Consider the following 15306-nt stretch of genomic DNA (forward strand, 5'->3'; position numbering starts at 1 on the left):
CCATCATAGCGCTGAGACTGCACTTGTGAAGGTGGCAAATGACCTTTTAATGGCGTCAGACCAAGGCTCTGCATCTGTCCTTTGTGCTCCTAGACCTTAGTGCTGCCTTTGACTCCATCGATCACTACATTGTTTTGGAGAGATTGGAAACCTAAACTGGTCTACATGGACAAGTTGTGGTCTGGTTTAGATCTTATCTGTTGAAAATATATCAGATTGTCTCTGTGGACGGTTTGTCCTGTGAGTTTCAGTGTTCCTCAAGGTACCGTTTTAGGACCATTATTGTTTTCACTATATATTTTCACTCTTGGTGATGTCATTCAGGAAACATAATCTTAACTTTCACTGCTATGCAGACGATACACAGCTGTACATTTCGATGCAACATGGTGAAGCCCCAAAATTGCCCTCCCTGATGCCTGTTTCAGATATAAGTAAGTGGATGGCGGCAAATGTTTTGCTTTTAAACATGGACATAACAGAGATGCTAGTTTAATATTGATGGTTCTACAGTCGTCCCAAATAAAACTGTGAAGGACCCCGGCGTTACTCTGGACCCTGATCTCTCTTTTGACGAACATATCAAGACTGTTTCAAGGACAGCTGTTTTCCATCGTAGAAACATTGCAAAATCAGGAACTTTCTGGCCAAAAATGGTGCAGAAAAGTTCATCCATGCTTTTGTCACTTCTAGATTAGACTACTGCAATGCTCTACTTTCCGGCTACCCGGATAAAGCACTAAATAAACTTCAGTTAGTGCTAAACACAACTGCTCAAATCTTGACTCCAAACAATTGGATCACATTAGTCCAGTGCTAGACTCTCTACACTGGCTTCCTGTTAAGGCTAGGGCTGATTTCAAGGTTTTACTGCAAACCTACAAAGCATTATATGGGCTTGCTCCTACCTATCTCTCTGATTTGGTCCTGCCGTACATACCTACACGTACGCTACGGTCACAAGACGCAGGTCTCCTTACTCTCTCTAGAATTTCTAAGCAAACAGCTGGAGGCAGGGTTTTCTGCTATACAGCTCCATTTTTATGGAATGGTCTGCCTATCCATGTGAGAGACGCAGACTCGGTCTCAACCTTTAAGTCTTCATTGAAGACTCATTTCTTCAGTAGGTCCTATGATTGAGTGTAGTCTGGCCCAGGGGTGTGAAGGTCAATGGAAAGGCACCGGAGCGACGAACCGCCTTTGCTGTCTCTGCCTGGCCAGTTCCCCTCTCTCCACTGGGATTCTCTGCCTCTAACCCTATTACGGTGGCTGAGTCACTGGCTTACTGGTGTTCTTCCATACTGTCCCCAGGAGGGGTGTGTCACTTGAGTGGGTTGAGTCACTGATGTGATCTTCTTGTACGGGTTGACGCCCCTCTCGGGTTTGTGTCGTGGGGGAGATCTTCGGGGGCTATACTCAGCCTTGTCTCAGGGTAGTAAGTTGGTGGTTTGAAGATATCCCTCGAGTGGTGTGGGGGCTGTGCCTTGGCAAAGTGGGTGGGGTTGTATCCTGCCTGGTTGGCCCTGTCCGGGGATATCGTCAGCCTCCAGTATTTATGCTGCAATAGTTTGTCGAGGGACGAGGGTCAGTCTGTTATATCTGGAGTATTTCTCCTGTCTTACTCTGTGTCCTGTGGGAATTTAAGTATGCTCCCTCTAATTCTCTCTCCCTCCCCTCCCGGAGGACCTGAGACCATGCCTCAAGACTACCTGGCCAGATGACTCCTTTCTGTTCCCAGTCCACCTGCTCGTGCTGCTGCTCCAGTTTCAATTGTTCTGCCTGTGGCTATGAAACACTGACCTGTTCACCGGACATGCTACCGGACCTGCTGTCTCGAACTTTGAACGCTCGGCTATGAAAAGCCAACTGACATTCACTCCTGAGGTGCTGACCTGTTGCGTCCTCTACAACCACTGTGATTATTATTATTTGACCATGCTGGTCTTCTATGAATGTTTGAACATCTTGGCCATGTACTGTTATTAAAGGGCTCCCGAGTGGCGTAGTGGTCTAAGGCACTGCATCTCAGTGCTAGAGGCATCACTGCAGGCACCCCGTTTTGAATCCAGGCTGTATCACAACCGGCCATGATTGGGCATCGCGCACAATTGGCCCAGCGTCGTCCGGTTTTGGCCGGTATAAGCCTTCATTGTAAATAAGAATTTGTTCTTAACTGACTATTCTAGTTAAATAAAAATAAAGATACATTATTTTAATCTCCACCCAGCACAGCCAGAAGAGGACCGGCCACCCCTCGGAGCCTGCTTCCTCTAGGTTTCTTCCTAGGTTCCTACCTTTTCTAGGGATTTTTCCCTAGCCACCGTGCGTCTACATCTGCATTGCTTGCTGTTTGGGTTTTAGGCTGGGTTTCTCTGTAGACCTTTCTGACATCGGCTGATGTAAAAAGGGCTTTATAAGTACATTTAATTGATACACTCCAGACAACTACTGCTGTGAAGGTGTGTCATACTGACCGAAGCAATGCATTCTGGGATGTTGGGGGCATAAGTGGATCTTAACTTCACAGCTTCCATAAAAGTAGTTTCAGTGACACACACACTGAGAAAGAGGCATCCGCGCTCACTGCAGTTACTCTCCTACAGACGGTGAGAATACGTCTGACAGGTGAGATTCATCCAGGCCGCATCCCAAATAGCATTCTATTCCCTAAAGCACTACTTTTGTCCCGAGTCATACGGGCCCTGGTGAAAAGTAGTGCACTGTTTAGGGAATAGGGTGCCATTTGGGATGCACTTCTTGGTTGTTTCAGAGCATCAATTCTGCTCAGTTGCTGATCGCAGACTGACTGATCTACAAATCACTTTTGCCTCCTAAATAACTACTGTAATTCGTAAATCAGTCATATCTAGATTGATGCTCTCAAACATAGCCAACTAGTCAGGGTCACAGTTTGCAAGTGCAAGGGCAGCACTTTTAACTAAAAGCTACACATTGCCATGAGGGGAAAATGATGATGAAACGCTTTTAACCTAAAAACATATTTTCTTTACTTGAGCGAGAGCTGCGCCTTTCCCCTCCTGTGTAAACTGTACATTTCAGCTGCACTTCCACTCGGTTTTGAGTCTTAACCTACATACTCAGGTTCGAGTATGCCTTTAAACCACCATCACAAACAATACAGGCAAATAGTTACTCTCTTTGAGGAACAACAAAAGAACAGAGACGAGCGCGACGGAATTCGCCAAAATAGGATCAAACAGAACACCTCGCTCTGAGGCAATACAACGATAACAGCAGCCGCTGTTGCAACACTCCGTTGCTTCTGATTCTACCGGCCAGCTTGACTGAACACACTTCAAACACACAGGACAACTCCCCACAGTACCAGAAGAGAGACGGAGAGACGGCGTCTCGAACACAGCTCAGACATAAATGGCTACTAACTGAACAGCAGGTGTTGAATGTCAGAGATTTGAGACTGTGAAAGAAGAGCGTCTCCAACGCAGCTCAGACGCAAGGCGTTTCAAAGACAGAAATGAGAGACTATAAGAGAAAAGAGACTTGAACGCAACTCAGACAGAATCCTACTTACTCACATGGAGTGGGTGTCGTAAACAAACAATTTGATTTGTGACTGTAAAATAAGAGAGTGCATCGAACGTAACACAGATACTAAACTGCGCGTCAAAGACAGCAAAAAAATGAGAAACTCTCAAATAATAGAGTGCCTAAAATAAGATTTGTGACTGTAAAATGAGAGAGTTCTGACATAATAAACAACAGATACTGCATGTCAAAGATTTTAAATAAAAAAGAGATTAAAGATCAAATAAAAAAGCGGTGAAAATGAGAGAAAAACAATCTCTTGGCTCCAGAACTCTATAGCGCCATACATCAAAATAGAGAGGCAGATAAGACACCCAGCTCCGGCTCGAAAGAGCAGGAACAAATCAATGAACAGCAAAAAGTGGAGAAAAAAACGAGGAAAGGGAGAGAAAACAAATCACGAGAAGCAGCTCGCTCTGTCTGTCACGGGTCTGCTTACAGCCTCCCTGCTCCGTTTCTTCATCTGAATCGAGCCTTGACTGGAAGAAGTTTGCTTCACAGCTCAATAATCTCAATGGGGAAGTTGGAGGAGTGGCATGAGTTTCAGGGAGTCGTGAATGAGATTATATGTAGTTAGCGATAGACCTCTTTGTCCCGTTCACTAACCTCTTCTCTTCATCTTTCGGGGTTTAGATTGAGCTCCTACTTCCTACATATTTCCCTACATCTCAAAAGGGATGGGGGAGGAATGTATATGAGACGAGCCATGAATGAGAATGAGGATATGTGTCGTCATTTACAAACCTATTTTTCTCTCGACTAACACCATCTCTCCATCCTTAGGCCCGCTGACTTCCGATACAGATACAGTCACAGATATTGTGTGATTCCATAAACTCAATCTCTCGTATGTGGATTGGTGATGCATTCAATATATCTATATCACTCCAATGCACCTCTCTCTCTCTCTCAACATCTCTCTCAACCTCTTTCCCCCTCTCTCTCCCTCTCTCTCAACCTCTCTCTCTCTCTCTCTCTCTCTCTCTCTCTCTCTCTCTCAACCTCTCTCTCAACCTCTCTCACTCACTCTCTCTCTCTATCTCTCAACCTCTCACTCACTCTCTCTCTCTCTCTCTCTCTCTCTACCTCTCAACCTCTCTCTCTCTCTCTCTCTCTCTCTCTCTCTCTCTCTCAACCTCTCTCAACCACCCTCTCAACCTCTCTCTCTCTCTCTCTCAACCTCACTCAACCACCCTCTCAACCTCTCTCTCTCTCTCTCACTCTCTCTCTCTCTCTCTCTCTATCTCTCAACCTCTCACTCTCTCTCTCACTCTCTCTCTCTCTCTCTCTCTCTCTCTCTCTCAACCTCTCTCTCTCTCTCTCTCTCTCTCTCTCTCTCTCTCTCTCTCTCTCTCTCTCTCTCTCAACCACCACCCTCTCAACCTCTCTCTCTCTCTCTCTCTCTCTCTCTCTCTCTCTCTCTCTCTCTCTCAACCTCTCTCTCTCTCTTTCTCCACCTCTCTCTTTTCTCCACCTCTCTCTCTCAACCTCTCAACCCCTCTCTCTCTCTCTCTCTCTCTCTCTCTCTCTCTCTCTCTCTCTCTCTCTCTCTCTCTCTCTCTCTCTCTCTCACACACAGCTCAGACATAATAGGCTACTAACTAAACAGCAGGCGGTGAATGTCAGAGATTTGAGACTGTGAAAGTAGAGCTTCTCCAACGCAGCTCAGACATATAACAGGAAGTGTGTGCCAAAGAAAGTGAATCTCAAAAGGGATGGGGGAGGAATGTATATGAGGGAGCCATGAATGAGAATGAGGATATGTGTCGTCATTTATAAACCTATTTTCCTCTCGACTAACACCATCTCTCCATCCTTAGGCCCGCTGACTTCCGAGATACAGTCACAGATATTGTGTGATTCCATAAACTCAATCTCTCATATGTGGACTGGTGATGCATTAAACATATCTATATCGCTCCAATGCACCTCTCTCTCTCTCTCTCTCTCTCTCTCTCTCTGCACCCTCTACAACCACTGATTATTATTTGACCCTGCTGGTCAACCTTTTGAACATCTTGAAGAACAATCTGGCCACCCTTCATAGCCTGGTTCCTCTCTAGGTTTCTTCCTATGTTCCTGTTTTTCCTAGCCAACGTGCTCCTATATCTGCACTGCTTGCTGTTTTGGGGTTTTAGGCCGGGTTTTTGTATAATCACTTTGTGACATCTGCTGATGTAAAAAGTGCTTCATAAATACATTTGATTGATTATACATTTCTTATTCTTCGTACCGTTCTTCCAATCTCATCTTGGATTCATACATTTGACCCCTGAACATGGGAATTCCCAACATACTTTACATTCAAGTCCCACCCCTCCTCACCACAGTTTACCAACAAGTGCAGGGGGAACCCCAGAGCCCTATACTACGAATCAGAGGGGTATACTATGACGCAGTGATTATACAGAAAAGCTAGCCAGCTTCAGTTAGCTTCACATTCCAGCTCAGGCTTCATCCGTACTACAACGGTGGCTATTGCTCATCTGCCTTGCTGCCAGCAGGCTTGTAACTGCACGTGGGATAGTCGAACGCCAAACTCTTCATTGAGACGAGGCTGAAACATCAATCCATGGGAATCTGATTTAGTTGTTTCTCAACTCGCAGCAGGGACACATTAGAAAATCCTGAGTAGATATACCACTCTGTTTCAATCAAAAGTTACAGATTAAGCCCTTTAGAGCACCATCTTATCAAAATCAACACTACAAGCAAATAGACAAAAGGCATTTTTTTTTATGTTGATGAAACCATGTAGGAGTGGAAACTGAATCTAATGACTGTTGGGGATTTTCGTATTCGGGTGCGAAGTGAACCAATAATGATTATCTGTTTACACCGAGGACACGTCCCAAATGACATCCCTATTCCCTAGAGTGTGCTACCTTTGACAAGGGCCCATAGGAAATATGGTGCCACTTGGAACTCCGGCTCAGCCTGAATGCTCTGTCAAGACATGATGCCGACAGTATATGTACAGTGCGGGTTGTCATATGAATAACAACGATCCTGCTAGCTTACATAATGCCAGCACAGTGATTCCCAATGTGCTCCTAGGAAACCTCACCACGACTGCACATTTTAATCAAAGGCTTGACGAGTGGCTGATTAGTTGAATCAGGTGTGCTATTTTCCCAAACTGGAAGAGAAAATATGCAGTCCAGTGGGTATTGTAGGACCAGATTGGGAAACATTGACTCGTGACGGTTTAGACTCTAGAGAGGAATAGCAGTTGATTATTTATTTATGTTCCATGTCTTTATTTATGCCAGTTAGTCTCCCTATCAATTTGTATGCAGCATAAATAAGCTTTCAACGTGTCATGACTCATGCACTATAACAAGGTTGTGGTAGAGACTGTCAATGTGATATATGTAGTCGTTACAATAGATATAACCAGCATCAGTGTGCTAGCTTAGCATATAACGCCGCCTCTGACTGGGTTTGAACCAGGGTCCTCTACCTCATCAACACACCTGACAACATACAAAGCAGTTGAGCTATAGAAAAGGATCCAATTCAATCGCAACACTGGCGACATTTCAAGCTAGCTCCCCCTCAGCAGGAAAGAGTGACCTCGACAATCATTTGTGCCAGGTGTGATATCCCTCCTATATAGCTCGGGGCTAATGTTCCTATCGAGGCCAGCAGGCTAGTCTTTAAAAAAAATATAAAATGTTTTATTGGGATGTAACTGTTATGAAAGTTGTATTGTCAATTTTTGGGGGTATTTACATGACATTGTAACAAAATTTCCCAATGGGGACAATAAAGTCAGTAAGTAAGTAAGCTTACGGCCTTTCCCTTCATCTAATAATGAGCCTTATAACAAAAAACAAAAATGATGGGGTAGATCAGCTTTATTATTACAGGTAGATTTTTAGCTTCCATCAATGTAATTGTATGCATCATTTCCAATCCCCTATATATATATATATATATATATCCAGCCATCAATTGTGCAAGTTCTCCCACTTAAAAAGATGAGAGAGGCCTGTAATTTTCATCATAGGTACACTTTAAGTATGACAGACAAAATGAGAAATACAAATCCAGAAAATCACATTGTAGGATTTTTAATGAATTTTTTGGTGGAAAATAAGTATTTGGTCACCTACAAACAAGCAAGATTTCTGGCTCTCACAGACCTGTAACTTCGTCTTTAAGAGGCTCCTCTGTCCTCCACTCGTTACCTGTATTAATGGCACCTGTTTGAACTTGTTATCAGTATAAAAGACACCTGTCCACAACCTCAAACAGTCACACTCCAAACTCCACTATGGCCAAGACCAAAGAGCTGTCAAAGGACACCAGAAACAAAATTGTAGACCTGCACCAGGCTGGGAAGACTGAATCTGCAATAGGTAAGCAGCTTGGTTTGAAGAAATCAACTGTGGGAGCAATTATTAGGAAATGGAAGACATACAAGACCACTGATAATCTCCCTCGATCAGGGGCTCCACGCAAGATCTCACCCCGTGGGGTCAAAATGATCACAAGGACGGTGAGCAAAAATCCCAGAACCACACGGGGGGACCTAGTGAATGACCTGCAGAGAGCTGGGACCAAAGTAACAAAGCCTACCATCAGTAACACACTACGCCGCCAGGGACTGAAATCATGCAGTGCCAGACGTGTCCCCCTGCTTAAGCCAGTACATGTCCAGGCCCGTCTGAAGTTTGCTAGAGAGCATTTGGATGATCCAGAAGAAGATTGGGAGAATGTCATATGGTCAGATGAAACCAAAATATAACTTTTTGGTAAAAACTCAACTCGTCGTGTTTGGAGGACAAAGAATGCTGAGTTGCATCCAAAGAACACCATACCTAATATGAAGCATGGGGGTGGAAACATCATGCTTTGGGGCTGTTTTTCTGCAAAGGGACCAGCACGACTGATCCGTGTAAAGAAAAGAATGAATGAGGCCATGTATTGTGAGATTTTGAGTGAAAACCTTCCATCAGCAAGGGCATTGAAGATGAAACGTGGCTGGGTCTTTCAGCATGACAATGATCCCAAACACACCGCCCGGGCAACAAAGGAGTGGATTCGTAAGAAGCATTTCAAGGTCCTGGAGTGGCCTAGCCAGTCTCCAGATCTCAACCCCATAGAAAATCTTTGGAGGGAGTCGAAAGTCTGTGTTGCCCAGCAACAGCCCCAAAACATGCTCTAGATGAGATCTGCATGGAGGAATGGGCCAAAATACCAGCAACAGTGTCTGAAAACCTTGTGAAGACTTACAGAAAACGTTTGACTGTTTGACCTCTGTCATTGCCAACAAAGGGTATATAACAAAGTATTGAGATTAACTTTTGTTATTGACCAAATACTTATTTTCCAACATAATTTGCAAATAAATTCATTAATAATCCTACAATGTGATTCTCTGGATTTCTTTTTTTCATTTTGTCTGTCATAGTTGAAGTGTACCTATGATGAAAATTACAGGCCTCTCTCATCTTTTTAAGTGGGAGAACTTGCACAATTGGTGGCTGACTAAATACTTGTTTTGCCCCACTGTATATACTATATATAACATTCTATTGGTTGCAAGAATTTTGTTTAATAATTTAAATTTAAATACTAAAAGTTTTGAATCTGCCATCGTTTTATGGAAACTATTTTTGCAATCTATATGGCAAGGCTGTACATTTTTGGTCCTTAAATGAAACTGGTATACTTTTTTTAGTTATTACTTTAACCAATTTTGGTCTTTAATGTAGGGCGGACATAACAAGTTCCTTACTTTCTCCCTCTTCCACTTCCTTTTTTGCAGCAACGCTAGAGAGCCTTTGTTGCTGCCCTATATGTGCCAGCCGGCACAACAGGGAGGACTGCTGACTGGCATCTAGCAACAGAACACCACAGGACCTACTAATGTATAACAACATGTAATGTGACATGACAAGGGACAACTACAACAACCTCTCCTCCATTCGTTCCTCCATTCGTTCCATCCATCAACCCATCTTCATTCCGTGTGTGTGTGTGTGTGCAGGTCAAGACTTACATCTTGACGAAGGGGTCAGAGTACCCATTGGAGTCCATAGCAGCGAGGTGGGCACAGCGTACGATGCCAACCAGTAGACAGCTCTTTTCTGGACTGTAGCACAGCGACACCAGGATACGACCACGCTGGGGGAGGGGGACACACAGTTAGCCATGACACAACTACAAATTTGAACTAAACTGTATTGATAGTTCCCTTAATGTATGTCAATGGACTGACTCTTCATGAATTAAGACCAACACATGTAAAACAGGCAGTAAAAACATACTACAAATTGAGTAACTTAAATTCATGGAACAAAAACGTTACAAAATGAATGAAAATAATAAGATGAATTGCATGTTGGGAAATCAGTGACAGGACTGTCACTAACAGTGGGATTAGTACTACTACTATCATAGTGGCACCATTACTACTGTAATAGTAGTAGCACAACTAATATTACTACTCCTGCTACAGCCAATACTATATCTATATGACAATCTCTACTATTTATGACAATGATGGTAATCTTCTTACCTCTTCCTCAGCCACAGGTGTTCCTTGCTCCACGGTTTCTTTGTTGATGTCTTTGTTCTGAGTGTGAGAAGGGAGATTGAATTCAATACACAGTATATAAATCATTAGAGTCCATTGGCGAACTGACGCATACACACGCACATGTGCACACACACTCACTCACTCATTCACTCACTCACACACACACAAAAACACACATGCATACGCACGCACTCTCTCTTTCTCTCTCTCGCATGCACACACACACACTACATACCTGTGTGATTCTCTCCAGACCCATTTTGAATCTTTTGCTCTCGCCCTTGCTCAGTTTCTTCAAGGCGACACGGACCTCTCCGATAAACTCGTTACGACCGAGCCTGTCCATGTCACACACACACAGCCTACACACAGACAGGAATGACACAGACAGACAGACAGACAGACAGACAGACAGACAGACAGACAGACAGACAGACAGACAGACAGACAGACAGACAGACAGACAGACAGACAGACAGACAGACAGACAGACAGACAGACAGACAGACAGACAGACAGACAGACAGACAGACAGACAGACAGACAGACAGACAGACAGACAGACAGACAGACAGACAGACAGACAGACAGACAGACAGACAGACAGACAGACAGACAGACAGACAGACAGACAGACAGACAGACAGACAGACAGACAGACAGTGAGCAATATAAACATATCCTCTCAAGAGCTAGCAGTGGGGACTCTAAGCTGCAGATAGAAACCCCACTGATCTACAAGTAACTGCCAAAATAATGGAAATACCTGAGTAAATGAGGGATGCAAAGGCTATTAAAAGGCTTCTCTAACAAGAGAGGTCTCATCTATATTATTCATCGCTGTCTACTTACCACCACAGACCAATGCTGGCACCAAGACCGCACTCAACCAACTCTATAAGGCCATAAGCAAACCACAAAACGCTCATCCAGAAGCGGCGCTCCTAGTGATCACCTTTACTCCACACACAGAGATGCATACTAAGCTCTCCCCCACCCTCCATTTGGCAAATCCGACCATAATTCTATCCTCCTGATTGCTGCTTACATGCAGAAACTAAAGAAGGAAGTATCAGTGACTCGCTCAATATGGAAGTGGTCAGATGACGCGGATGCTACGCTACAGGACTGTTTTGCTAGCACAGACTGGAATATGTTCCGGGATACAACAAATGGCATTGAGGAGTACACCACCTCAGTCATCGGCTTCATCAATAAGTGCATCGACGACATCGTCCCCACAGTGACCTTACGTTCAAATCCCAACCAGAAGCCATTGATTAAGGGCAACATCCGCATCGAGCTAAAGGCTAAATCTGTTGGTTTCAAGGAACAGAACACTAATATGGACACTTATAAGAAATCCTGCTCTGCCCTCAGACGAACCATCAAACAAACAAAGCGTCAATACAGGATTAAGATTGAATCCTACTGCACCGGCTCTGATGCTCATCGGATGTGGCAGGGCTTGAAGACTATTATGGACTACAAAGGGAAACCCAGATGCAAGCTGCACAGTGCAACGAGCCTACCAGACGAGCTAAATACCTCCTATGCTCGCTTTGAGGCAAGCAACACTGAAGCATGCACGAGAGCACCAGCTGTTCTGGATGACTGTGATAACGGTCTCGGTAGCCGATGTGAGCAAGACCTTTAACAGGTCAACATTCACAAAGCCGTGGGGCCAGATGGATTACCAGGACATGTACTCAAAGCACGCGCAGACAAACTGGCAAGTGTATTCACTGACATTTTCAACCGAGTATTACCTACATGTTTCAAGCAGACCACCATAACAATCCCTGTGCCCAAGGAAGTGAAGGTAACCTGCGTAAATGATTTACCGTCCCGTAGCACTCACATCAGTAGCCACGAAGTGCTTTGAAAGGCTGGTCATGGCTCACATCAACAGCATCCTCCCAGACGCCCTAGACCCACTCCAACTCGAATACTGCCCCAACAGATCCACAGATGATGCAATTTCTATCGCACTTCACACTGCCCTTTTACACCTGGACAAAAGGAACACCTATTTGAGAATGCTGTTCATTAACTACAGCTCAGCATTCAACACCACAGTGCCCACTAAGCTCATCACTAAGCTAAGGACCCTGGGACTAAACACCTCCCTCTGCAACTGGATCCTGGACTTCCTGACGGGCCGCCCCCAGGGGGTTGCTGTTACTTGCTGGTTATCTATGTGCCCCCGCACATTGACTGGGTACTGGTACCCCCTGTATATAGCATAATTATTGTTATTTTATTGTGTTAATTTTTTTAGAATTTTTTAGTTTATTTGGTAAATATTTTCTTAACCAACAATGAAGTTAAAGAAGAGTTAAGGGCTTGTAGGTAAGCAATTCATGGTAAGGTGTACACTTGTTGTATTCGGCCATTATTTTGGCTACCATGGCTATGCTCCCATAGAATGACAATGCCCCATCCACAGGGCAGGAGTGGCCATTGAATGGTTTGATTAGCATGAAAATGATATCAACCATATAACATTGTCATGTGACCAGATTGCAACCCAAATGATTACATTTATTGTGGAAGAAGGGTGTTGCATTCCTCCAGTAGAGTTCCAGACACTTTTAGAATCTTTGGCAAGGTGTATTGAAGCTGTTCTGGCTCGTGGTGGCCCTATTAAGACAAATTATGTTGGTGTATCAGTAACTTTGGCAGTTACCTGTAGCTATACTCTATGCTGTACATGTATGTCGGTCTGTCTGTGCATGCTGTGCTGTGCATGTTGGTCTGTCTGCCTCTGTACATCTGTCTGTCTGCTTTATCTGTCTGTCTGTCTGTCTGTCTGTCTGTCTGTCTGTCTGTCTGTCTGTCTGTCTGTCTGTCTGTCTGTCTGTCTGTCTGTCTGTCTGTCTGTCTGTCTGTCTGTCTGTCTGTCTGTCTGTCTGTCTGTCTGTCTGTCTGTCTGTCTGTCTGTCTGTCTGTCTGTCTGTCTGTCTGTCTGTCTGTCTGTCTGTCTGTCTGTCTGTCCTCAATGACAGCAGACCAGTGGAGGCTCCTCAGAGGAGGAAGGGGAGGACCATCCTCTTCAGTGAATTCAATACAAATAACAATTGTAAAACATTGAAAAGTTATCCTTTTTAGATAAAACTATACTAAATATATTCACGTCAACAAATAATTTATTAGACACACTGTTTTGCAATGACATCTCTACAGTAGCCTCAACAGCACTCTGTAGGGTAACACCATGGTGTAGCCGGAGGATAGCTAACTTCCTTCCTCCTCTTGGTATAATGACTTCATTACAAAACCTGGGAGGCTCTTGGTTCTCACCCCCTTTCATAGACTTACACAGCAATTATGACAACTTCCAGAGGACATGCGGCAACCTGTCAGAACTCTTGGAGCATTAATTGACATGTTGTCCACCCAATCAAAGCATCAGTGAATGAATCTAGTGCTGAAAGCATAAGCTACAGCTCGCTAGCACTGCAGTCCATAAAATGTGGTGAGTGAACAAAGCAATTTCTTCAAAAATGAAGAAGAAGCAAGAGAAAGAGAGAGATTTCAATTTTTTTCAGTTTCACTTAGCTAGCGAATGCTAGTTTGGCCTACTCAAAACACCCAGCTCAAACACAGGGATGCCATGTTAGATAGCTGGCTATGACTATCCAACACAACATTAGAACTCTTCCATATCAAGGTAAAAGCTTTTGGTTTTACTCATTTATTTCCACCGGGGCCCACTGGTATAACTGCTCTACTGCTTAGTGACTGTAACGTTACTGCATAATTGTAGGGGGTTTACTAACGCAGTTCTATTAGCTATGTTGACTAGGATGTTACTTTAGTTAATATGGTGACAATGATGTGTGGTTTGGCTATGGTTTGGCTTGGCTTGTTTAAAAAAAAAATTGCTTGGTCACATATTGTTGATGTGTTGTGCATTGAAGTCCACAAACGAAGTGAAAAGGCGAGAGGAGGAGAGCGCATAGATGAGAGAAGGAATACAACGTGGCTGCTATGAAAGTGAACTGTGTTTACACGTGATCAGGGGTGCATTGAATGTGTTGCTGTCTGTCTATGTGTCACTGTCTGTCACCTTGACATTTTCTCTCGACTTGTGTGCATCTACGTTGTAAACATTCATTCATAGGCTAGGAAGAATTCGAGTATCACGTAGCAGTCTAAACCTATTGCTGTTACATTGAACTGGGTGAATGGAATATGAATGACAGCCATCCAAAATGCTATAATAGAAATAAGGCCATGCTAATGAAAAAACAATTGTCCTCCCTCATCATAAACGGCACTGACCGCCACTGCAGCAGACAGACAGATAGACATGTCTCTGTGTGTTGCGGAACAGCTCTGATCGGAACCTTAGTTTTGAAGTGAGGAGTAGAATAAGCCCGCATTAAGCAAATCTTGTGTTGAAGAAATATGGTCTGCAAAAAAATAACATTTGAGAGTACATTTGTGCCTCTATAGTGCACTTGAGAAGAACTGAGAATGGCCTTGAATTTTTTCTCATGTAACTATGACAACTACGGCATGCTAGTCATTTCACAAGGCTGGTCGTGTTTACTCTTTCAACTACTACTACTCTACTGCTCTCAGATGTTCTCTCACCTTCCTGCATATCCCTCTGGGCTGTCGCCTGGGTAATTGCGCTCTCTCTCTCTCTCTCTCTCTCTCTCTCTCTCCCTCTCTCTCTTTTTGTCCCCCCTGTAACAGTGGTTCCTGTTGGTTCCAGTGTGTTAGTCATACCTGCCGTGCGTGTGTGCGCGTGTGCGAGTCAGGACCAGAAGGCTCTTCATGATACTCCCACAATTTCACCCCAACCGTGTTCTCTACATCCTAATCAGTGTGAGGCATGCACTGCATCCAAAATGGCACCCTACAACTTATATAATGCATACGGCTCTGGTCAAAAGTAGTGCACCATATAAGGAATAGGGTGCCATATGGGATGCAGATATACAGCAGGGTCACAGTAACATGCGTTTGACCAATTCTTATATAACGGATCAGTAACCATTGCATGTGTCATTCTATATGACATGATGGTGGTTTGGATGCAGTGCACCTCAGCAGTCGTGAAGAAGCAGTGGAGAGAGACAGGTAGAGATACACTAAATATACCAAACATTAGGAACACCTTCCTAATATTGAGTTGGAGCCCCTCCTTCCCTTACCCTCAGAACAACCTCAATTCG

General features: G+C 44.0%; 1 protein-coding gene across 1 annotated transcript in view; it reads right to left on the reverse strand.

The window, feature by feature from the left end:
* Positions 1-15306, reverse strand: part of LOC124012995 (double C2-like domain-containing protein beta) — a 49789-nt gene that overhangs the window by 13336 nt on the left and 21147 nt on the right. Inside the window, exons 6-8 of the mRNA XM_046327099.1 lie at positions 10353-10479; positions 10097-10153; positions 9578-9702 (exon numbers count right to left, since the gene is read on the reverse strand). Coding sequence (XP_046183055.1) covers positions 9578-9702; positions 10097-10153; positions 10353-10479 — 309 coding nt within the window. The remainder of the gene's footprint in view (positions 1-9577; positions 9703-10096; positions 10154-10352; positions 10480-15306) is intronic.

This window comes from Oncorhynchus gorbuscha, linkage group LG24 (assembly GCF_021184085.1).
Source record: "Oncorhynchus gorbuscha isolate QuinsamMale2020 ecotype Even-year linkage group LG24, OgorEven_v1.0, whole genome shotgun sequence".
In the NCBI taxonomy this organism is placed as follows: Eukaryota; Metazoa; Chordata; class Actinopteri; order Salmoniformes; family Salmonidae; genus Oncorhynchus; species Oncorhynchus gorbuscha.